Below are 24,019 nucleotides of genomic sequence, written 5' to 3'. Positions count from 1 at the left end.
ATCTAACTACAGCAATCTGTGAATGCTGAAGAACAAAGCGTGGTGGGTTTCCTTTTTAAAGGTAAGAGGCCGTAGCTAATTTTTATTATCTGTCAGACTTGCAACATATTGAAGCATTTTATATTTTCTTCTTCAGACTATGGGAAAACTTACAGAACCTCGACAGGAGTTCTGTTTCCATATCAAGAATGAATGTGACACTTGAGCGCCATGCACAGCACAAAGCCAACCTGAAAATGCTATAGCTCAGGAGCAGTATCTGTGAGATGATAAAATTATTCACTGCTAACACATGAAAAAAATGTTTTAATAGATGCTTCTGTTAGGATAAAATTTTTTGAAAAAGGCATATAAAATGCTTTGTCTTAGCCCCAGTGAAAAACATTGAAAAAAACCAAACTTCATGCCATGAAATAGCAAACCTAACAAAAGACAGGTTCGTAATAACCACTTTACATTTTAATTAGAAATTCGTTTAAAAATCACAGGCAAGTTGCTGGGTTTGTACCTGCTCCACATGAGGAACTGCAGAGGTGTGCAATGAACATAAACAAACAGGTCTATTTACAGAGTTTATTAGGATCCATACATACATACATTAGGAAAGGCTGTACTGTACCTACTCGCTGCAGCTTGCATGTCAGAGAGCTGAGATCTCCCCAGGCTTAGCAGTCTTAGTGCAGAATGGGTTACAAGGAGTTTACTGACCAGAGTTCAAACCAAGTGGAGGTTTTGCAGTGTGAACCAAGTACCTTATTATCAAGTTACTTTGTATTTCTCTTTTAAAATTAATTAGAAGGAAACAAACAAACAGACAAGCGCCTGTGCCGCACCAGGGCGGCCCCGTGTGTACAACCTCTCCCACGTACCCGAGCTCATTCACCCCGCAGTGTTCAGGCATCAAACATCCCTTGAAGTCAGTGGTTCTGCTGAGACAGTCAGCTGCACATTATCAGCTACTCATTTTTGCACCAAGCATAACTCAACTCATACTAAAGAAAAAAACAAGCACCTGTTATTCTCAGGAATATACAAATATTTACCACAGTTTTCTCGCTCATTACAAAATCTGTTACAAAAGCTTACAGCACATTATGTACAAACTCTAGCCAAGTACGTGGAGGAGCCATCACATGGCACACTGTCTGACAGCAGCAGTCACCGCCGGGAGCTGCCCTCAGCTCGCTCCGCTCTCCTCCCTCTCTGCACTCTGGAACGCTGCAGGTGTCTCGCGCAGTGCCATTAGGCTTTGGGCTGGTGTTTCAGCAGGAAGGAGCTAGTTCTTCTTGTGAAGGAACTTCATCTTGTTACCTAAAGGAAGCACACCGTCAGTCTCTAGCATGTACCAAAAGCCAATCAAAAGTGACAGCAAATGGGTCTAACTTGTAATTGCTGTGGGGTAACTCTTCTACTCAGCACCAGCAGGGAGAGCGGAGTTACAGAACACCGACTGCTCAGACACCTTCCTGTTCCACTCCTCCATTATGGTTCCCCCATCCCCAAGTGAAAATGAACGTGTTAACAAGGATCATAACTAAATCTGGTTTTATCACCTTTAACTATGTTTTCATTTTTTCCTTTTTGTATTTCCTATCATGCTGAAACTGCTTGACTACCTCATTTCACTTCGGGTAAGGCCTTTTAACATTAAAAAAACCAAAAAACAAAAACAAAAGAACCCAACCAAAAAAAAATCAAAACCCACCACCAGCATGAAAACTCATTTCAGAAATGCTTCTAAAGGTTTTCCTCACCGAGGCCTCGCAGGAACTTGTTTACTCCACTTTGTTCCGTGTCCGGGAGCTCTTCCAAATACTGTTCCACCCTCTGCTCGAAGAGCCCTGTGGCAGAGGGACACAAGGACGCCGGGGTGAGCCGTGTCCGGCTGATCCCGCATGCCGCGGCCCCCGCGCACGGCCCCGACTGCCGGCCCCGGCGCGGGCAGTGCCTCCGGCAGCCTCCGCTCGCAGCCACCTTCCGGCTAAGCGGGCAGGACTTCAGGGATGCGTTTCCGCTTTCCCGGCGAGCGCACGGGGATGGACACTGCCGCTCTCCGCGGGACAGGAGCGGAACAGCGAAACCCGCACCGCAGGGGAGACACCCACCCTTACCTTTTGCCCTGCATTTCCTCAGCTCTCTGTCCTGGATGAAGCCAGCAAACATTTGGGATTCCATGAAAACTTCCAAGAAGCGGCGGATACTCTTGGAGGCCACAGATTTACGGAAAGCCTCCCTTTGGAAGGCACGCTCTCCTTTTTCATTCTGGGTTAGGAACAGGGAATAATGGCCAACTGTCTCCACAAAGAATCGGATAAAAACCTCAGACACTAATCCATTCAGGGTGTTACATTCTGCAAAATAAGGCGGCAATAAGACACCAAAATCAGCTGCTACCAGAGCTGTCAGCATTATCCCCGCAGGGCCAGGTTGAGCATCTCCCGGTTCCCTGATGCCATGCTAACAACTGACGGGAATTGCAGCGGCTCCCTGCACACCTGGATGCACATGGAGAGGGTGACAGCGCCATAACCACGAGTGCCAGTCTGCAGAATTGGTGTTCCGTGACCAAGAGTCAACGACAATTACAAATCCTCAGGAAACAGCTCAGAAAATTAAACATTTGATGGGTGCTTCATCAAAATTATACCTCCTATTTTCACTCTTGAGCAAGTTCTCTTCAGAAACTTCTGAATGACTCAGTATTAAAGTATTTTTCCCTGAGGATAATAAGCCTGTACCAAAAACTGATCCAAAAGGGTCTGTTGTAGAATTTGGGTTTTCATAGTCTCTGAGATGTTAAAACAGTTTTATATATGTAATACATATGACTAGAAATAAATTTCGAAAACTGAATAGGGGCCTGTTCCATACCTTTTAACCACAGGCATCTCAATTCACCCTGGGCTGTTTTTATCACTGCTGAAGAGAAATATGAACCTTCAGAGCCAACTCAACCTGTCTTGTGCTAAAACTCTTTTCTGGTGGAACCTGCTTCTCTCCCCTGAAAATATGAGTGCCAAGACCAACTCCAAAATCAGACACACCCGTAAGCTTGGAGAATTAGCTGGATTGAGTTAGGGCCAAGTTAACTGCAAAGCTCTGTTTGAGCAAAGGTTCAGAGGGACCCACAGGAGTCCATGTCATTTACAAAGAAATTAAAATAAGTCATGGGTGAGGTATTACTGTGGGTTGATGCCATCAGTCTCATTCCCTGTGTGCTCAGAGACAACCTTTGATGTCACCAAAGGTATTTGAGATGTCAAGTCCCATTTTTCTTTCCCTGCATGGAAAGTCACAGTTGTACCTACATTTGTTTATACAAGTCCCTGTTTCCAAATGAACTTACCATCATCTGAATCACTATCTGAATCCTGATTTATCAGTTCATTCTTTCTCTCTAGAGCCTGCTCCAGAGCAGCTTGCAATTTTCTAGGTAATAGTGTGTCTTCATCATCCATCTGATAGAGGAAAAAAGAAAATCCTTAAGCCAAATTAATCTCTGCAGGAACTACAGCAAATACTTCCAGAAGATTTAAAATTCAGATGAAAAATATTTGTATCTGCTACTGTCACGGCTACATAAATAAAATAATGAAGACCTATGTGCAACTAACAAATACTCCTCAACAAAATTTCTTGTCATTCTTAATAAGATTAAAGTCAGGAATGGTAATCCAAAGAACAGGTAAACAAGAATGTGGAATCAGCTCTTTACATGACAAAGAGTCCAAATAGTTGTGTTTAACTAAATACACATCAAGTGAAGCCTTGCTAGGTATACACACAGCTGCTGTAGCTGGTTTTAGACAGCTCCTTTCGTCCTTGACAGTTGTTTTTACTATTTTGCAGTTTCTCTTGTTTTCTGAGTCTTGCCCCTGTTGGTCTCTCCATCTTATTTAATGCTTCTTCAGCAGAAGCCAAGTAGACACGGAAGCCTTAGCTCAGCAGCCATTGCTCATCAGCCACATCCAGGGAATTGTACACCAAAGTTTCTTCATCCAACCTGCAGATGGGTGTTCTTGAAATTATTTAGTGCCACGTGACTGTCAGGAGATGGTGATCCCTCATCTCCCTACTTACAAGGCTCCTGCTTTTCCTATCACATTAAACTATTCTCCACTTTTGTGCTCTCAATCAGGAAATTTTCTTGGCAATTTTTGTCCTTTTCACTTCCAACAGTGTGAGTTTTCTTGCTAAGGTGATGTTATCATCTTTGGATGTTTTCTTTCCACTGTGAATACAGTTCTTGATTCCTTCTTACAGTCACAGCCTCAATCCCTTCTGCATACCTGAGAAGTTCTTATTTGCAGGTGGAACAGAAAATGAGAACTTTTTTTTCTCCCTAATCGCTTTCCCTTTGCACACACAAGTCCTGCCAAATCTCTCTGATCAAAGAAACCCAATCATACTGTAGGAGTAAACAGCTTGCTAGACTGCACAGCAGCATTCTGAGCTGTACTTTACCTGTCTGATGAATCGATCAGATCCCAAGTTAACCATCAAAGCCTAAAGAAAAGAAAACACTGCAGTGAAATATACCTGAAGATACAGAAAACATTCATTTGTTCATTGCTTTTTAATAGCAAAAGATCATCTGCTGAACAAGCCTCAACATGAATCAAATTCCTACTGTGAAACAAGAGGTTGTGTGCTTTATGAAACAATATGAAGGTATTCTTTAGAGCTAAAAATCTAATTTAACATAGATACAACAGATCTCATACTAGACTAATATAAAAAAGAAAAAAGCTAAAAGAGTTTTTTTCTTAAATCTACGCAAGTTCTTGCTAATAATTTTTGCATGCACTTGAAAAATGTGTCAGAGGGGTTTAAAGAAAACAGTGTCACTGGAAGCAGCAGGGCTTCCGAAGGGCTTCTGAAAATAACAAAGCAGCAAAGCCAAGAGATGGAGCTGGAAAGATGTGGAAGAGCAATGTTAAGAAAGTGGAAGGAAAATGGATTAGAGATTTACATGGGCCAGAGGCACACAGGGCCTTGGAAGCAAGCACAAGAAAATTCCTTAGAAAAATGTCAGGAAATTAATAGGAGCAAGAGGGAAGAGCATGCCCATGACTATTTTTGTGGTATTTTACCAGAAGAGCTGATGAAGTACAACTCTCATTTGATTTCCAATACAAACAAAGTCTTAGAAGTTAAAATTATTAAAGGTTTTGTTTCCTGGGTGGGCTATGGCTTCATGCACAGCTTCCATTAGGATTAAGAGGTGTCATAGCAGGTGGCTTCCTCTTGTTCCAGAGCAAACCAGCATATTTACACCCTACTTACGTGTGACCAGGTAAATATTCACCTGTCTCTGTCAAGGTGCCAAATATGGAAGAGGGGCAGAATAAAAGAGAAGAGTAAAGCTACTGCTGCAGTTTTGCCAAGAGGCAGTTGCCCATGAGAAGCAGGCAGAGAAGAAACAAAAAGGCAGATTAAAAATTAAACGTGAGGATTTCTGTGCCAATGGCAGCCCTCTCCTGGGAGAGGCCAGCTTTACTCCAAGCAAACAATTGTGGTGGCAGCTCCTACCTCTTCTACGGGCAGGTCCTTCAGTTTGGGCAGAGAGCTGGAGAGCAGTCCCACCAGGAAGGGGGTAGGGCAGCACACGATGTCAATCATGGATGAGGGCAGGACAGGAATGAAGGTGTGCTGCCAGGAGAACGGGTACAGCAGGGCCACTACGGCGTGGGAGCAGCTCGACAGGGTGCTGGGGAGAGAGGAACAACCAGGTTAGCAAAGGCTTTTCTTGGTTCAGAACACCTTCCACCTGCTGAGAAACTCGGCCTGTTGAAATACGAGTGCCCATCTCTGTCACTTCTGACTTCAGACAGCCTTAGTCCCCTTCCAGTCCATACCCTCTCTGTACTGTGCAGTGTGGTAGTTCACAGGAGACTTCAAACTAAAGGTAAACACCTCAAATCCATTTGCTTTGTAGTAGTCAGGAGATGATTGGATTTAGAAGTCAAGATTCAATCTTCCCAAAAGCACTCAAAAGCAGCCACTTTGAACAATGCTTGAAATCCAAAAGCAACTTCCTATCTTGCCTGTTATGACCACATCAGTAGTAAAAATGCATAACAGTATTGTTCTTAAGTCAAGCACTAATGCAGGAACAAAGGAAAATGAAAAGTAAAATAAAATTGAAATAAAAATCCTCAAGAAAAACTCTACTAAATCAGATATAAAAACAATCAATACTTATTCCAAAGTAATCAATACTTATTCCAAAGCAAAGCTGGTAAAAGCAACACGATTTTCAAAGATTGTGTATTTTTGACAACAGCATATTTTTATTATAATACTTTTTAAAGGGCTTATTAACCAACTTCAGTGATAAAGATATTGATCCTGCTCAGCAGAGTACTCTAAAATACAAGTTGGTATCTCCTAAATTTAAGGCTTGATATTATCATGGAAAATGTCATGCATATGTTGTCCTTCCATCTACTGAATCTGATTCCATTTTGCAGTCACATGGTTTCCAAATGTTAAAAATTAACATTACCAAGCAAGTTTTAGCATCAGGGAAATAAAGACAGGTTCCCCATATCACAGCTACAACATCTGCCTCTTGCTGGCTGAAGTGACAGAAATTTTGATCCAATATGATTGAACTAATTTTCTCACACTGCAAACTTCTGCTGTGCTTAATGTAGCCACAAAGAACTATAAATAATAACTGCAGAGCTGTTACTGCTTTAAAATGCTGGGAAGAGATGCTCATTTCTTCTACTGCAAGACTTGGTGGAGACTTTAGGTGGCATCAGACCTCCACCAGAATAACCTTCATGAGCATTTTTACTTTAGTTGAGGATTATTCCAAGGCCAGAGGAAAGGTTTCACCTGTTTGTTCCTGTCAGTGATTAACCTTCAAAGTTTGCTGAATGAGAAATGTGAGAATTAGAGGACAAAGAGAGAAAAAGTTGGGGAAGAACAAATACTTGTCTTTTACTGCAAATAATCTGCGGTTTGGTTTTAATTGACACTTCCTTTAAGATCTGACAATCCCAGCATGGGTTTATAACATATGTTGCCTGACACAAGGTTCTTGTAAAATGATGCATTTCTCTAATTTATATTTATATATATAACAGGCAGTGGTGCTGCCATTGTGGTATATTTTGGTCTCAAGCATCTCCCACAAAAAGCACAGCGGTGTGTTTTGGAAGAGCTGTGGATGGTACAGACTGCCAGCACTTTCTCAAGATCACTTCAATGACTCCCTGGCATTTTCACCTACTACAAATTCGGTCATCTTAGCTGAGCAACTAAAAAAAGAGCCATGTTAAGCTAAAAGCAGGAAAGCAAACATTCTTCTGCTCTTCAGTGAGTATTTTTTTCCTTTCTATAAAATGCCCTTTTGTAACATGTTGTTTTACACACAGTGCTGTGACGTAAATCAGCCCCTGCATCCTCTTGTGCGTGGTATTCCCACGCTAGGGGAGGCTTCAGGCTCTGGCCCAGGACACTGGAATCTCTTCCTGTGCTTTCCCGGGAACTGGCTGGGGCAGAGCAGAGCACAGGGAGCAGCCATGATGGGGCTGTCCTGCAGCAGCACCCGGCTCTGCCCTGCCAGCACCCCACGGGAGTCACGCCACCAGCCTGTCACTATTTCGGCCTCTGAATTTTAGGGCTCTCCACACAGCTTTTCAAATTCAGCCTCAGAAAAATCTTTCCCTGTGGGACATCTCATCCCCATCAAACATTCCCTCCAAGCTTTCAGCCCCCAGAACCTCCTGCTGCCATCCATCCTGGACACTGCTCCCACAGAAGATAAAGTGCCTGTGTCTCTGCCCTAGCTGGAAAGATTCATGTTTAGAATGGATACACACCTTTCACTTCAGTGAAATTTCACATTTTGTAAGGTAAAATTCAGAGATGATGGGTGTAAGGGAACCCCCAGCCTAAATCTCTAAAATACGGTTCAGATCCTTTTAAAGGGATATTATTGATGAGAAGCATGTTTAATAAAGTAAAAAAGAAAGGCCTACCCTGGGAAACCAGGTCTGCTCCAGTTTCTCCTTTCAAAATGTGCAACCCACACATTATCCAACTGTTCTTGTTTATGAGAATTAAGCACTAAGGTCAGATGGTTTATTTTCTTTAAGGTGTGTGAAGCACACAAAGTAAAGCAACAGAATAGTCCAAGTTAGATTTTCAAAATATTTTCACATTTAATACTCTAGGGCAGTTCCAGAGAGCTGGTTTGGAGAGTGGGCTTTTCCGTTTGGTCTGTGCAGTTTTAAAGGAATGCTGCATAATGTTCTAGCTGTTATTCTACTGGAAAACACTTATTTCCATGGTTGTCATCTTGTAAAAAAATTATTTTGGAATTTGCCAAGGTTTTGGTTCTCCCTGTGCCTTTTATGCACTAGATTAAAAAAACCTTCAGTGTTTGATATCCTCCCCGTGAAGGTAGTAATACAAGATTATACAAGTATATTGAGACATTTCTTAATGACAAATTTCTCTTGAAGAGATCCTTTATCATGCTACAGGCAAAATATGACATTGCTTCTTTCCCACTCAAAGCTGATTTACGTTCCTCTGGGCTATTTTGTTTCCCAAATCATTTTCTCATGATAGCACACAGAACCTTTTCCTTGTTGTGTTGCTGGCTGGGGAGACACAAGCTCAGACTAAGAGCTGAGGCACCAGAATTTCAGACATAGCTGTGACTCTGCTGAATTTTAGAGACTGCTTAGACGGTTTAAGTCTATGTCAAAAAGCAAATTACTGTGACTTAACAAAAACCTTTTTGTCCTTTAGATAGGGAGGATGTCTGGTAGCAATGTCTAGTTTGGCCAACCATCAAGTAACTACAAGCTTAGGCTGTATCTGTATCTTATCACAGCACAATTAGCACACTCTGAGAAGGACACGCTGTTGGACAGGGAATGGACACTGCTCTGACTGGGATGTTGGTGCTGGCTGTGCTTGTTTCAAGGACTGTGGTTTGTTGCACACTGCAAGTCCCCTACTCTCTCAAACTGCTGAAGTCATATTCGTTACACCTTCTACTCCCAATGGAAATATTCCACAGATACCCTTGGTAACTCTCTTTTCTTTATAACAAAAGCCAGCAGTCATATTCCTTCCCACTTCCCCCTCTACACCTAGAATTTCTCACAGACCCAAGGGAGCCTCACACACTGAGAATCTCCCAAATCCAGGATTAAGCCTCTAGCACAGACAACCACTTGTGATGTGGTTTCCTGATCCCACCTTACTATTCACATGCACCCCCCCAGTCATTTTGGCATTTCCATTGAAGGAGAAGCCAAGAATATCCCTTCCCTTCCTCCCCTTCTCCTGAGGGACAGACCAGCTTCCTCAGCCAGGAGAGGAGGGAGGCCACCCCTTACATGCAGGGCCAAGCCACACAGCAGCTCCTTCACCCTGGGCTGGTGCCAGCTCTGTGCTGTGCCAGTGCTCTGGACCATGCCCTGGACTGGGACCAACTCTCCAGATCTGGGCTCCCTGCTTCCTCACATTGAGAAACGTAGCCAAAAATGTAAATTCACAAAAAAGTGTTTCCACTGTTTACTTTTCCACAACCTTTTTATGTTCCTCATTTCTCGCTGCTGATTAAATGATGTTGCTTTGTCCGTGTTTGCAGAAGTCTTTCATCTGCCTTGTTGACACATTCATGCTCCAGCCACAACCACTTTGAGACTGAGTTACCTCACTGACACACATCCCTTGTCTGCTCAGGAGAGCTTCCTCCCACTTGAGGCTGGAGTCTGGAGGCTCTGTCCTCCTCAGGTGTAACCCCTTGACTCACACGGGTATTACACACCCTCACCACAGGCCATGGCCCTGCTTTTCTGGGGCAGCTCCTACCCTTGGGCCGCTGATGAACTGCGTAGCAAAACCAGATCCCTGACACTTCCCTCCTACACCCTCCCATGCCTCTCCTGATCCTGGATTAACTCCAGTGTCTGACAGAGACAGAGATCTGTAACAACTCTGCAAAATAAAATAATCTGAGAAGTTTGCAGAGTAAAGGACTCTGCAGAAAGGCTACAGGCCAAGGACTCAGCCCATCTCCACTCCAACACATACAGGCTGCAAAGGTGGAAAGGACAAAGTAGAAAACTTGAAAAGCATCAAAGTAAAGAGAAATGGAAGTAAAAACCGTGGCAGACTGGTGCACTTTGGGTGGAGATGGAGTGCAGGCAGCACTGCTGTTGCTGTACTGGCAGTAATTCGGAGCAGAACTGTGCTGTGGCAGATACAGTGCACTCTAAGGCTCTGAAAAAATAAAGGTTTCTCTGGGTGCATAAGAATAAATAAGAGCAGCATTATAAATCAGGTGGATAAGACTAAGTCATAGCATCAGGGACAAGATATAAATGAAAACTTTTCAGTATCAGAAGTGACAGTCTCCAAACTCCAGCTGTCTGTAAGGAGCTCCTGCAGCATTCCTGCAGGCCAGCTTTTGAAGCAAGCCCTTGAGGATGCCTGGCCTGTCAGAAGAGCTGGCTGACAATGGGACCATGTTGCTGCTTTCTTCCTGCTCTGCAGTGTGAGTGCTCAGCTCCAGGACTCCTCTGATCCCCAAGTGCTCTTCTCCTGAGACCCCCTGAGCCCCCACATCAATGGTTTGTCCTTCATTCCTGAGAACACATTTTTCGTTAAGCCAGATACCACCAACTACTCACCAAAAAGGGCAGAGAGGAATAAAATAAGAATTCAAGAGTTCATTTGCTGTAATGGTGCAGGATGTCTCCAGTTTTCCAGCCAGTATAAAACTATCAGACATGACAGTGTTTCTTCCTATACAAAATTATTGCTGTTTCTCTGTTTACCACTTCTAGGACACTTAAAAGGGAAAAAAAAAATCTGCAAATTGTGTCTTCTGAATCAAATCAAAGAAATTGCATGGTTTTGCAGCTTTTTGAACAAGAAGAACTACCCCATAAGGCCTGCAATTCCTGATGGCTCTGGGATACCTCCCTATTTGTAGGATTGCTTGCATTTGTAAGGCCCTATTTTCACATGATCTGAATTCAAAATTTAACTTGTTTTCACTGATGTTTTTGAGCTTGTGTGTCTGCCTCTGGTAACCATTTTGTTTTCCAATTTAAAGCAAAGTTATATAGAAGCAAAGTAATTCAGGTAGGAAGGGACCTCAGGAGATCAACTGATCCATTCCCCCTTGCATGACATCAGATCAGTTTGTTTCCAAAATCAAATGAAATTATATGTTACTTTGTTATATTAAACATCTTTGCTGCACTTTTTTGTGAAAGGGTGGCATCCTTTGGCAAGGACTTGAAGGCTGGCAGGAGGGAGTGCCCTGTGTGCCAAGGACTCCTACCAGTGATGTCTAAACTCACTCTGATTGGGGCTATGTTAGAAGCCATCTTAAAATAATATTTTTTGTGCATACTAAGAAGAGACTTATTTAGCTGCTAATTTCTTCAGAATAAATTGTTAGCACTAAGCAGAACCTCCCTTTGTAGCCCTGGGCCGTACTGAGAAATGAAGTCTCCTCTGGGAGAAAGAGGTCATCTTCCTGCAGGGAACCTGAGGGAAGGGAAGAGAAGAAAAGGAAAGGAAGGCAGGGAAGAGGCTGAATTAAATGCAAGGAGGTAAAATTAGGATCTGTGAGGCAGAACTGGGAGGAGAGGGAGACAAAATGAGCCTGATGAGCAGGTGAAAAGGAAACTGAGGGCAAAGGGCCAGGATGTAAAATTAAGGGACAAGACAGTGACTGGCTGGGCTGAACAATGCAAGGACCAGGGAAAACCACTTAATATGAACATGGTTAAAGGTCTGTCACACACACACAGCCCAATTAGATGAAGCTTCTTCCTCGCTGTTGCTATAGGTAGATGGAAGGACATGAGGCTGTCTGATGCCAATTGCCCCTCCTCTGTCAGTACCAGAGATGCTGAGAGGGGCTGCAGCTGCAGGAGGGAAGGTCACACAGCAGCACAGCTGAAGGTGACAGAAGCTCAAAGCCCACTTGTGGCACGATGGAAGTCAAATATAACCAGTGCTCTACACTTCAGCCACTGCTGCTCAGCAGACAGATGCAAAACCAGTTTTATCAGGAATAATTCTCAAACTGCAAAGTTTCCTCCACAACAAATACATTTACCTGTGAGAAGCAGATTATGACCAAAACAAACACCAGAATTTGGTCTTAACATACTGTTGTTTGACCCAAATTAATTCTAATCCAGTAAATTATCTGGGCGCTAATAAAATAATTCTTTCCAATGATTACAGAGCAGCAGGAGTTACAATCAGTTCATGCCTCGCCTCACCAATTAAAGCATGAGGGGACAGGCAAATTACTGGTTTAGGCTTTGATTCAACACAGTATTTCAGCACAAGTTTCAGTCTCAATTTACTTTCATTGTGCTGAAATACTTTGCCGAAATGAAGCCTCAAAGACCTTTATTTTCCCACTTCTATTTCAATCAAACCAGCCCTCAAGACATGATAGCACCTTCTGAACCACAAGTTCCCTGAGTGCTGTGGGAGAGGCTGCTGCAAAAGCAGCCTCTCACCAGCAAGGCATGTTGAAGCTTTGGAAATTTGAATAATTTTTTACTTTTCTAGAAGCCCTTCAGGGGTTGGGCAAACTACAGAGATTCCTTCAAGCCTTTCTACGGTGGTTGGAAACAGAGACTGTAATTTTTGAAGCTAATAAATATTGTAGTTTCATTTCAGTATATTATTAATATTTAAATTCTTTTTAATTTTTAGAATATAATTTATTTTTAAAGTCAAATAATTAGATTTTAACATCCTGGAGTGAGAATTCCCTGTGGCAGAATCCTTCTGTAAAGGCTCCAACTCTGTGTAGGGGCACACAGGGAGGAGGACTCCCCTACTGCTGCCAAGCTCTTCTCCTCACCTGACCTTCAGGTGAATCTGTGAAAATCTGGGTGTCTGCAGGAATTTTAGGATGGAGTGGTTGCATATGTGAGTCAAAAGAGAGTTCTGAAGTTGCTGATTTCCTGGTAATAAATCTGACTTCTCTAGAATAATCAATGAGATGTTTAAAATAGTGGGTTCATATTACATGGAAAATTGCATGAGCTTAGGTTGTAAAAGCCAGAGTAATATTTTGCATTGTGATTGATTTTATACAGCAAACACTTAAGAAGTGAACTAAGAGCCACAACCTGAGGTCTTTAGTAGCTGGTCTGAAGCATGCAGTTAATATTGTATCTTTGATCAATACCTGATCTCCTTCTTTTCAGGAAATACAGACAAATCTGTATGTGTATATTTTAGGTTACTTTTGATGTCACAGGAGACCTGCCAATGGAAGGCTCTGTTCCTAGTGTTTGAATCAAATAAGGAGTTCTCCAGTGTAAATGTGATGATGGATAGGAACACGTGCAATTCACATGAGGATCATGGTGAGCCAGGTCCATTTGGGCTGTCTCAAATTCAGCAGCCAGATCCAAACATTTCACAACTTAATCATCATACACACTGCAACAAATATTGCTACAGTCAATCTCTGGCACCAGGTAAAGAGCTCCCTACAGCACAAACAACAGATCTGCCCTGTGTGTTATGGGCTGAAACATCTCTTACCCAGCCTTGACATATATTCACGTGTATTACCAGCAGTGAGGTAACAACTCGGTCCAGAAGCAGGTGAGAATCCCTCACTCTGCACAGGAGCTTGACAAAGCAAGAACATTACTCAACAAGTGAACACTTCCCTGGGTGAGTGATTGCTTTGCCAGTCCAGCAGCACTGCCATTGCACCCTGTGCCCTCAGCCTCTAGGTCCATCTACTCCTCCTGAGCCAGGCTCTTCCCCTCCTGGTGAGCAGCAGCCTGATGCAGAAGTGAAAACCAAACTTTGCTTTTGCCAGGGGTGAAGGGCAGAGTCCAACCACAGTGGCTCCCCTAATTTGAGTGCTGACACATTTGCTGCAAGTGACCTTTGTGATATCTCATGGAATGCAAACAAGTGATAACACTGGCAGGGACAGGGGGGGCACTTAGACTGAGAAGGAAATGCATATTTTCCACATCACATCAGCCCAATTATCAGTTATTGTCCTTTGCAAAATCTTTTAACTGTGCTTACAACTCAAAGCCTGTAGCTGCTTAACCCTCACACCACTCAAATGGTAGTTTTGCCCCATGAAAATGAGCTCAGCCCAAACCCAAATCTTCTTTCACAAGAAATAAGTCACACTTCAGGTTTTTATCTGTTGCTTTCTACAGGGCAGCATGAGAACAGCCAAGCTTGTAAAACTGTCATAAAGGAATCCCAGTATGTCTTCACCTGTCTGGCAAAAGCAGTGCTGCAGTTCCTCATCAGCAGGGCACCAGTAACACACTTACTTTTGGGACATGCTCCAGTGACTACTGAAGGTGAGTTATGGACAACACAGGCAGCAATTCCTTTGTGCTACTGATGATTCCTGGTAGGAGATTTTTTTATGACGAACCAAAGGTTACAACCCTGTTTCTGGAATTGTTTTCCCTGACTTTGATTCACAGAGCCATGGTTTACCTTGCTGCAGTGTCAATGAGCACAGTTCATGGAGCAGACTTGCCCAACATTTTGTGTCATCATCTGTGTTCCTTTTCTGGTCCCTCCTTCTCATACTTGACAGAAAACTGAGTGGGCAACATCTTCATTGGTAAACTCTTCTCTGGTCACATCCCCTTCAGCTTAAGTGTGCAACATCCTCTCGTGGTTTGTGCTGCTTTACCCTACCAGCATGGATCCATCACTGACACTGACTGAACACGCTCGCACAACTAAACAGAGATGGACACCATGAAAGATGATGTGCCCTCAGAGGTGCCTATTTTAAAGCCAATGGATTTTTCAGTCACATAAAGTAATTCAGATTTTCAGTGTTTGATAATTAAACAACTCATTATGAGATATTATCAAACAAGAAGCGCAGGTTCATTCTGACTATACAGGAGGCTTTCTTTTTGGTTTTCATCCAAATTTTGCAAAAATTTCCAAAAGTTACCACAAGTTGCCACATTTTACTTCAGTAAGAGCTGCATTTTCAGAATCCAGCCCCCACCTTTCGGGAACACTGGGTGACAGACAGTGTGAGGTCCCACAGAACCTGCAAAGCACAATCCTGGCTCATGCAAAGATCCAGGCTGCATGCCATGGAGCTGAGAGCTGCAGAGAAGAGAACACACTGTCAGGAGAGCTCTCTCTCTCAGAGAGTAGCTTTGAAATACTTAATTTAAAAGAAAGCAGAGAACAGTTGATTAAAGGCGAATGTGGTGTTAACAAAGACAGTATTTTTTGCTCTTGTAATACTTGCATGTAAGCAAGGCACATGAAGGCCCTGGACAAAGAGACATGCAAAGTGCCCCACAGAATAAGGACTTGCCTCTTCAAGAAAATAGGATTTGGGGGAAAAAGTCATTGCTTTGACACATCAGCTACCTGTCCAAGCTTTGTCAGGTGGTTGCAAGAAAAAACAAACCCAGCATTTCCAAGTGTAAAGTTATCCTTTGTATCCACAGAGTTATCTAATCCCTTTCCTGCAGGTCAGTTTGTTAGCACGAATCCATAATCCAGGTGCTCCAGAGGAGTATTAACTCCTTGTTCCTTCCACACTGGGACCTTTGCTCCCACCAGTCCTTCCTCACACTGGGGGTTTCAGATTCCCAGGCCACCTCTCCACTGTTAACAGCAGGACAGTTGTAAAGCAGGATGAAGTATTTTTCTAGGTTGCAACCAACGAGGAGAGGAACAATCCCTAACCCTTCTCATTTAAAAGCTGAAAAGAGGGAATCTAAATCCTCTTGCAAGGAGCAAGAAGTCAGGTTGGGTAGATGTTGCAATTTACCGCCATGTGCCAATAAGCAATCCAGAAAGGAATTACCAAGCAACATGGTCGTCTTCTTATCCCATTTCCTTTCATGGGGAAGACAGAGAATTTTTTTGCACAAATTGTAAGTGGAAAAATTATGTTTTCTCACTGTAGAGCATTGGCCAAAGCCTGGAGTGACATAAATAAATACCACTGGAAAACAGGGGAGGAGGGAAGGAAGAAAAGGAAAATTACACAAGCTCTACCCTTCTTGGGACATGGCATATTAAAAATGCCACTGGAGTTTACTGCACATTAAAAATGTCACTATTAGGTTGTTTTCTCTGGGACTGTGGAATATTAAACAAGCCAGAGACTTCAAACGTTCATTTTGTTTCTTGGGCTGTCTCTTTTGCCTGACACACATTTTCCTACTGCCCATGTACAGCTGCTCTGTTGGCATCAGCCATCACACAATCTAAGTGCTGGAGAAAGTAATCCAAGTGGTACATAATGTAAGTACCTCTTGGGAAGAGGGAGTAAACTGCAAAATTTCTCTCAAGAATCTTGGGAGACAGCTCTGCTAGCCCCCCTCAACAGGGGCTGCTCTGGCTCTCACTGGAGGAAACAGAAGCTCTCTGGTTACGTACATAAGAAATGGATGTTTTTGCTCTAGAATAAATTCTGTCTAGTAGGCATGATTGCACATTGGATAATTATAGAAGGGCTCATTCCTTCCACTGCAGAAATTAGTGAAAGAAATTCTCTAGCTTATCTTCAGCATATCAGACCAGACAAGCACAATAATACTGACAGTATTAAGAAAGCACTTCAAGTTCTTTGGATAAAAATACACCAGAAGAAATGTCAGCTATCCATACTTCTTCCAGATTTAGACAGAAGATCTGTGAGCTATTACACATTCCACAGGTTCAGTAGTTTGCATCTCCAAACATCTTCTTCAGTTCACAGTTGATCATTTAAAAACTATCAAGACCCTGTAGCCTGTGCTCAGAAATGGTACAGGCCAGTCAGAGACTGGCAGCAGTAAATTCTCCCTCACAAGTTGGCTTCTGGCACGTATTTGTTATCAAATTTCTCTCACCCTTCTTTTTGTGGAGGTTTTTGTGATGGGGAGAGTAAAATAAATCTTTATTGCTGGCCAAAGCTCATGTCTGTTTACCAAGCACACTTCTGTCTGTACTAATACACGTGTTTTTTACCTTTTAAACTGCAGGTTGGCGGACCTTACAAATGTTACAAGATGACAGCTACTGGAAAGGAGCATTCCCAGGCAACTGGTGAAGCTGTTCAGACCTGTCATTGCCAAGATTCTTTTGTAAGAATTAAATCCTACTTTTGTTAATAAAAAGGGAACAATAAGGAAATAGGGAATGAGCTTGCACTTCAGTAATATGCCCCAGAGTTTAGCTACTCTTGCTTTTCCACTTGACCTTGCTACAGGACCGAGGAGCAGTGACTTACTACTAAAACACTGCCACTTATCTCTTATTTAAATTTGAATATTTTAACTTGAGCTACAAGATCTTGCTATGATTTTGGCTGCTAGGTTAAAGGATGTTTTTAGGGAGGCACCGAGAAATGGGGACCAGGCTACCTCACAACTCTTGCTGCCAGTTTCTAGCATGGCCCCAAAACAACAGATTCAAACATGAGGAGAAGCATCACCACTCCCTGAACATCCTGGGCACAGCACAGACAGCCCTAAGCTGTGTCTGTGCGTGAGAATAGGGAAACGCTGCTGTTTGTTCTGAAAGCCTTTGCCCTTGAATACAAGTACACTCTGCTCCCCTTTTGCTCCACAGTTAACAGAGACATGCCTGTGGGATGACTTCCCCACTATTTACATATTTATGCTCTGTCCTTTATTAGTCAGTGTTTCTGTCTCCAGCCCATAACCTTTGGTCAGGTCTGGGATTCGCCTGGACTTTCTACAGTTGCTGGAAGACAGATTCCTCCTGCAGTTCAAAATACTGTCAGGAGGGGTAGGGCTTTTTTTCCCTGAGGCCCATGCTCCTGCTTCACTGAGAAGTAGCTAAAATATCTCATATAAAACCAGAATTCACAACAATGAAAAGTTGTTTTGTCTTTTACAAGAGCAGGGGCTCTATAAAAGCCTTGCACAGTCCCAAAAGTTTTCTAAAGGCCACTGAGAGGAATATTGGAGGATTTGGACCCACAGCAAAAAACAAGCCTCATCCAAACATTCCCACTGACTGTGGCTGGCATTGGACTGGACCCATATATGAAATGTAAGCAAAATATCCTCAAAGTCCTTCACAATATAGTGGATTACAGCAAGAGTGTTCTTTATTTATAAAAAATGGGGTTATAACAAAAGGACATTGCTATGTCCAGGGCCTTCCTTTCCCCCTCTCCAAACATTCTGGGGAAAAGGCAAGGAGACTGTTCTCACATGCACAGACACATCACCTCCTCAGCAAACACGTCCACAAATTTGTTTCCCCAGCATAAAACTAGAACAAGCAGAGAAGTATTTTTCTTCCAATGTTTGCTTTCTATTTATTTTCTGTTGCTACCTTTGTGCCTGCAGCAAGATCAATGTTCCTAAGCCCCAGGACCCACTGGTTTTGCATCTGCTGCCTTTCACACCTCAGAGGATGGCACTAGAGCAGCTCCTCCTGTGCAGCTGGCAGGCACGGGACTGCTCCAGAGTTGGGATGACCAGGCAGAATGCTGGGAACATAAACAGGGGGGTCCCAGTGGGACAGGGATTAGAAGTGGGATGGGATATACCACCTCAGCTGTGCTTTCAGCAGACTTTTAAGGAATTGGAGCCTTGAGTTACCTCTTTTAGAGTTGTGGTATTATTATTATTATTCCAAGTTTCTTTATCATTATTTTTGTTTCTTTGTGCTCTTCATGACTGTTCTGAAAGGTCGCTGGTAGATTCACATTCATTTTTGAAGATGAGCAAATAGCTGCAGGGATTTATTCACACAATTTCAAGCAGAAAAAATACATAATCAACTTATTGGAGGGAAAAATACCCAAACCTGACTGGACACAGGGCAACCTCACAGTGCTGTCATTCAGAACTTCACTGTTGTTTCCCCACTACTTGGGAGCATCACTCTCTGTGTTGGCAAACAACCACCTCTTCCTGCAAAGACCAAGGACTTTAAATTTTGGCACATTCTGGGTACTGTAAGAACCATAAATAACAACTTATTGAATGAATCTCACTCCACTAGGCATGATTTTCCCAAACTTGTATAATGTGTGAAATCATTTATTGCTGGGAGACCCATTAAACAGGCAGCCACAAAAGCCGAATGCATCTTACTGTTTGAAGCCTAAACCTCAACACCATTTATTTCTAAGCTAGTTTTTGGGTACATACAGAAATCAAACCCTTGTAAAATCATTTTAATTTCCTGCTCTCATTCTTTGGGCACAGAGTGGACCTGTAAGATATTTCACTTCTTTTTTTTTTTCCACATTACTGGTAAACTCCGGTTTCAGCCAGGATGCCCATAAACAAAACTCATGTCAGACAAAGCAAAGGTTCCAAGAAGACAGTTACTAGCTCAAAGCCAGAGTGTTTCATTTTAGACTTTATCCCTATTTAAACCATGAAAATCTCAGTAAGTATTGCATTTAAATCCACTGTCACTTTCTCCAGGCCCTTGTCAAAGGACTCATTATTAGCTTCTGGTTTACAGTACCTCCTAGATCCCCATGCTGAGAGGGACCACACTGAATAAAGCAGAGCTGCTGCACACACACAGCAAGAAGCAGCCTCCACCCCAGAGTGTTTGGGACCCCAGACAGACCAGACAAAAGCTAAGAAAGAGATGCTTATGTTTCCAGCATGTAACACTCCGCAGGTCAGAGGGTTCAGAAGTCTGAATCCAGAACCTTATCTACCACACCAGATTTTGTAATCCTCTTATCAAATGAAACAAAGTATATAGATATAATAAAGGGTATATGTGGATATAGAAAAGCATATGAATCTAAGCCATTTTCAGGAGCAACCACAAAACCTCCCAAGCCTCTCAGATCCATCTGAATCCTCTCTTTTCTCGTGTGTAATGGCCCCTATCCCAGGGCCCCCTCTCACACTGAAACAACAGCTCACTGGGTAACAGTTTCTGCAGGAGAGCACAATGTTTGGGTATGTGTTTACCAAGAGGGATCTTTATCATTTCTGGTTCCTGTTGGTCCTGGTGCCCTCTTTCTGTGTGCCAAAAGGGTGAGCAGCACACTGCCTGTAAGCAGAACTCTCTTATTTCCTGCTCCAAGGCCTGTGGGACTAGGCAGCTATCAAGAGAAAGGTAATTGCACAGGCAAGCCTGAACTTCAAGCCCGGGCTGCAATGTGTGTAAAACCCTGGCTGCCTGATGAAGTCCTGGGTTACCACAAGCCCTCAGTATCAGCAACACAACTGTTTTCCATGCCAAGCTACCTTGAGCCTGTCAAAGTAGGTTTAATTGTTGATTTTCTCTGCACTGTGCCCAGAGCATTATATGACATTGGCTAGGCCAGCTGTCCCAGGGAAATGCTCCAGGGAATGGCTGCTGTCTGTCTCCTCCCTCATGGCTGAGGATCTCTCCCACAGCAAGCCATCCCTGTAGGACAGTGCCCAGAACACTACAGAGGAACAACTGGGAGCTCCAGAGCAGAGCAGCAGTTGGCAGCAGCACAGCAGGGCCCTCACTTTTGCTGCACCACTTCTGTGAGTTTCCACTCAGATCACTGTGCCATTGGAAGGAATGCAGATCTGTGTCAATCTGAATTACAGTCAGACTTGTGGGTGCTGAAAGAATGGTAAAACAGAAACAGAATGAGGTAAGTAAACATGCTGTAGGAAAAGTCAGAAGGAATGCACCAACAGTATTTTCTAAAGCTACTTGCCCCAATATTCATGGTGTGATTCATGTATCTACTAAAGTACTGCAGAAACCCTGGACTAGTTACACAATTCTCATCATGGGTTTATGTGAAATTAAGTCATCCCAAATGGTCATTCAAACCAAGGGTTACTGACAGGAGAAGGGATGAAATAAAATGTTCCTGTTGTTCTAGACACAAAAAAGACTGCTAAGGAAGTAACTTTATAACCTGAGAAGGGTCTACAGCTTTAAGAAATTCTCCCCTAAAGGTTGTAAAGCTTTTACTATGCAAAGTATTTTTGCTATTATATACACTGGCGGCCACTAAGTGCAGCTATTATTTCTGGCGGTCATTCAGAGGAGGTCGGGACTGATAAAGTGTTTAACAGAGTTTGTTTGGGTAGATCCATCTGTGTTTTTAACCTCCCATACAGTCTCTGGTGTCCTTTTAAAAGATGCTGGATGTTCCTGAGTCTAATAAATTACAGGCTTTATTTTTATTTGCCATTTTTTATTATTTATCATGCCACAGCAAAGGACGTCTTCTTTACATTGCCCACACTCTTCTGTATGGATTACACAAGCATCTAAAAAATAGGATGTTTCTTTGCTATGGGGCAGGGGTGCAGCTTACACAGAGCTCCCATTTCCTTGGGAAAGACCATGTGAAGTTGTGGCCTGTCACTCTCAGTCCTTACATCCTGGGGTGAGTTCATGCTTCGGAGGAACCAAAAGGGGAGATTGCAATCAAAAGGCAGGGAAGCAAAAGGTGTGTTGAAGTGTTGTAGCAAGGAGCCCAACATGGAGCTTCCAAAAGGAAATGTTTTCAGGTCACGTGAGCACCAGGAAAAATATCCCAAATAGCTGGGAAGGACTGTGATAGCAGTTTAACACTCCCACTGGATGGGTTTGGTAGGGCAGGAACTGAAAGACAGCACCAACATAAACTCTCTGTACTGCATGGAACAAAACCAAGGGAGCTCTCAGCACTGCATGAGCACAAGGTGAAGCATCTCAGTGACAATTTCTGCTACTCCTTATGAGTACTCCGTGTTCAAAACCTGAAAAGAAACTTTGCTGGGACTACATTGCTTCAAAATGCTGTGCAAACATTTGCTGACTCTGAAGCAGGTGAGAATTGGTATTGCCATTTTACAGATGGGAAAGTAAGACGGAACATCCATGGATGTAAAAAGACATTTAAATCCTCCAGTGAGAGGATCCTCACATCTGAAAACCATTCTGTCTGTTTCATAAAGCCTTTTGTACCCAGAGATAGCACTGTCCTGTGTGTGTGCTTGAGGTGCCTCCAGCACTTACCTGAGCTTGTCTGCTACGAAGATGACGCGGCGCTCCAGCAGGAGGGAGGCAAAGATTCGGATGATCTGCCGCACGCTGAGGCACTTGAACAGGCACTCAAAGTCCACGTGTTCCAGGCGGGAGTCCATGGGCCTCCGCAGCTCAATGACCTGGACACACCCAACACACAGCAGTCAGCATCACTGGGCAAGGCCGGCAGTGCCAGCGTGCCCGGGGGCCAGCCCGGCCCTCCAGCACTGCCCCCTGCTTGCCTGGCGAGGGGACACAGACTGAACCCCAGCCCCCCCTGCAAACCGAGGCTGCAGGCACAGCACTCCAGAAAAACGGTGTATTGCACAATTCCTGTCATTCTTCCCAGAATACAGCTGTGTGCACTGTCTGCTGTCATCTCCAAGGGAAGCATAATTCTCCCTTCCAAACATTCTGTCAGAGATGCAAAGCTTGGCTGAGTCAAGAGTATGAAGCAAGTAACAATCAAACACCGGAGCTGGAAGCTTACAGGGATAAAATAGCCATAAAGACAAGGTAAATTGGGTTCTAAGCTTGGCTAACAATTCATATTAACATCTAGATAGGAGCCTGGGACTAAAAGGCCAGGAAGACTTTAAACCAAATTTACTTCATTTCCACTCCTCTGTGATGTGTAATTTACTAGACAGTGTTCAAAACCTTTCTCTTTTCATATAAAGATACGTACATATATATATTTTTATATACTTAACTGGGGAGTCAGGACAAGGTCTTAGATGGTGAGTTGTGACATCCCTTTACAGTCTAATTTTCATACTTCATCCATGACCTCAGGCCCTCTCCTTCCTTTTCTCAAATGCCTTTTTCCTTGATTCCTTTATTATATCTTCCTTTTACTCTGCAATTCACATGTTCAGATGTGGAACTTGAAGGCAGAGGACAGAAAAAAGAAGAGGGAAAAATAACGTGAAGAAGAAAGTAACAGAAGGAGGAAAATACGAAGCACAAGACAGCAAATGATGGACTATTGAGGAATTTGAGGAAACAGAAGGGAAAGGGAAAAAGCTGGCCAACTTGAAGCGGTGTTGAAATCTCTGAATATATATTAACAGGAGCATGTATACATCTTCTTCTTTCCATATGTCCAAAAATCACCGTCACTTTATTGCTTCAGACTACTCTTACGCTTTCATGAACATGACACCACATTTCACAAGTGTACTGGATCCAGTTTAACTGGAGTAGCCCTTACAAAATCCCTCACAAACACTGTTTTAAGGATATGCTCAAGATCACAGGATACTGTAAACAAAGTAAGTTCATATCAGTTTACTTGTGATATTGTTTGTGATCAGTAACACGCAACTGTAAAAAGAAAGCCACTCTTAGAACAGTATCTGTGCATAGATTTGATTTTTTAAGCCTGAAATACAGGAATATTACGATGTATAGACACCCATCACTCAGCTGTTGCCCCAAAGAGCAGTAAGAAACAAATTGTGGAGGGACTGTACCAAGAATGGCTCCTTGGAAATGCTGCCTAATTCTTCCTCACAATCAGCAAAGGTGCCCACTTCCATTCCTTTGCACTGAGATTGCAAGCTCAAATCAAGTGTACATGCCAAATCGTGAGGAGCTGATTCTACTGCAAACCTTCCAACACGAAAATCTTGCTGCAGGGTAGGATGCAATGCAAGTTACGGCAGCTTTTACAAATACCAGGAATGTTTTCTGCTGCCTCAGTCTGCTCATCACAAAGAAATACACTGTCTGCTTCCCAATTAATCATCATCTTTGTTTAGGCAAGAGGAGCCACAATGGAAGGACAAGATTCTGTTCCTAATTAAGCCAGTGCATTCCATTTAAATAACGAGTTTGTACTAGCACAACAGAGAGCAAAGCTCAGCCAGAAGAGAGTTGTTTGTTTGTTGGAATTATCTCAATGTTTTTCTCTGGGAGAGTTCAGAAGCTTGAGCAGAGGATAGAGAAGTTGCAGATCCATGGCTCCCAAATACATTCACACAGAAAAAGCATTGTCAGATCTTTCTCCTGTTATGCCAATCAC

General features: G+C 43.1%; 1 protein-coding gene across 11 annotated transcripts in view; it reads right to left on the bottom strand.

Annotated features, from left to right (window-relative positions):
* Window positions 1–559: 559 nt before the first annotated feature.
* DENND2B (DENN domain containing 2B) overlaps window positions 560–24,019 on the bottom strand; it is a 154,359-nt gene continuing 130,899 nt past the window's right edge. For all 11 annotated transcript variants that reach the window (XM_069016789.1, XM_069016786.1, XM_069016787.1 and 8 more), the window contains 7 exons: window positions 21,985–22,133; window positions 5,533–5,710; window positions 4,465–4,506; window positions 3,347–3,458; window positions 2,112–2,351; window positions 1,755–1,841; window positions 560–1,311 (listed from right to left, as the gene is read on the bottom strand). In XM_069016789.1, the coding sequence (XP_068872890.1) occupies window positions 1,277–1,311; window positions 1,755–1,841; window positions 2,112–2,351; window positions 3,347–3,458; window positions 4,465–4,506; window positions 5,533–5,710; window positions 21,985–22,133 (843 nt within the window). In that variant the 3' untranslated portion in view covers window positions 560–1,276. The remainder of the gene's footprint in view (window positions 1,312–1,754; window positions 1,842–2,111; window positions 2,352–3,346; window positions 3,459–4,464; window positions 4,507–5,532; window positions 5,711–21,984; window positions 22,134–24,019) is intronic.

This window comes from Aphelocoma coerulescens, chromosome 5, assembly GCF_041296385.1.
Source record: "Aphelocoma coerulescens isolate FSJ_1873_10779 chromosome 5, UR_Acoe_1.0, whole genome shotgun sequence".
Classification (NCBI taxonomy): Eukaryota; Metazoa; Chordata; class Aves; order Passeriformes; family Corvidae; genus Aphelocoma; species Aphelocoma coerulescens.
The sequence above is the reverse complement of the archived record's forward strand: the minus strand, read 5'-3'. Positions and strand labels throughout refer to the sequence as shown.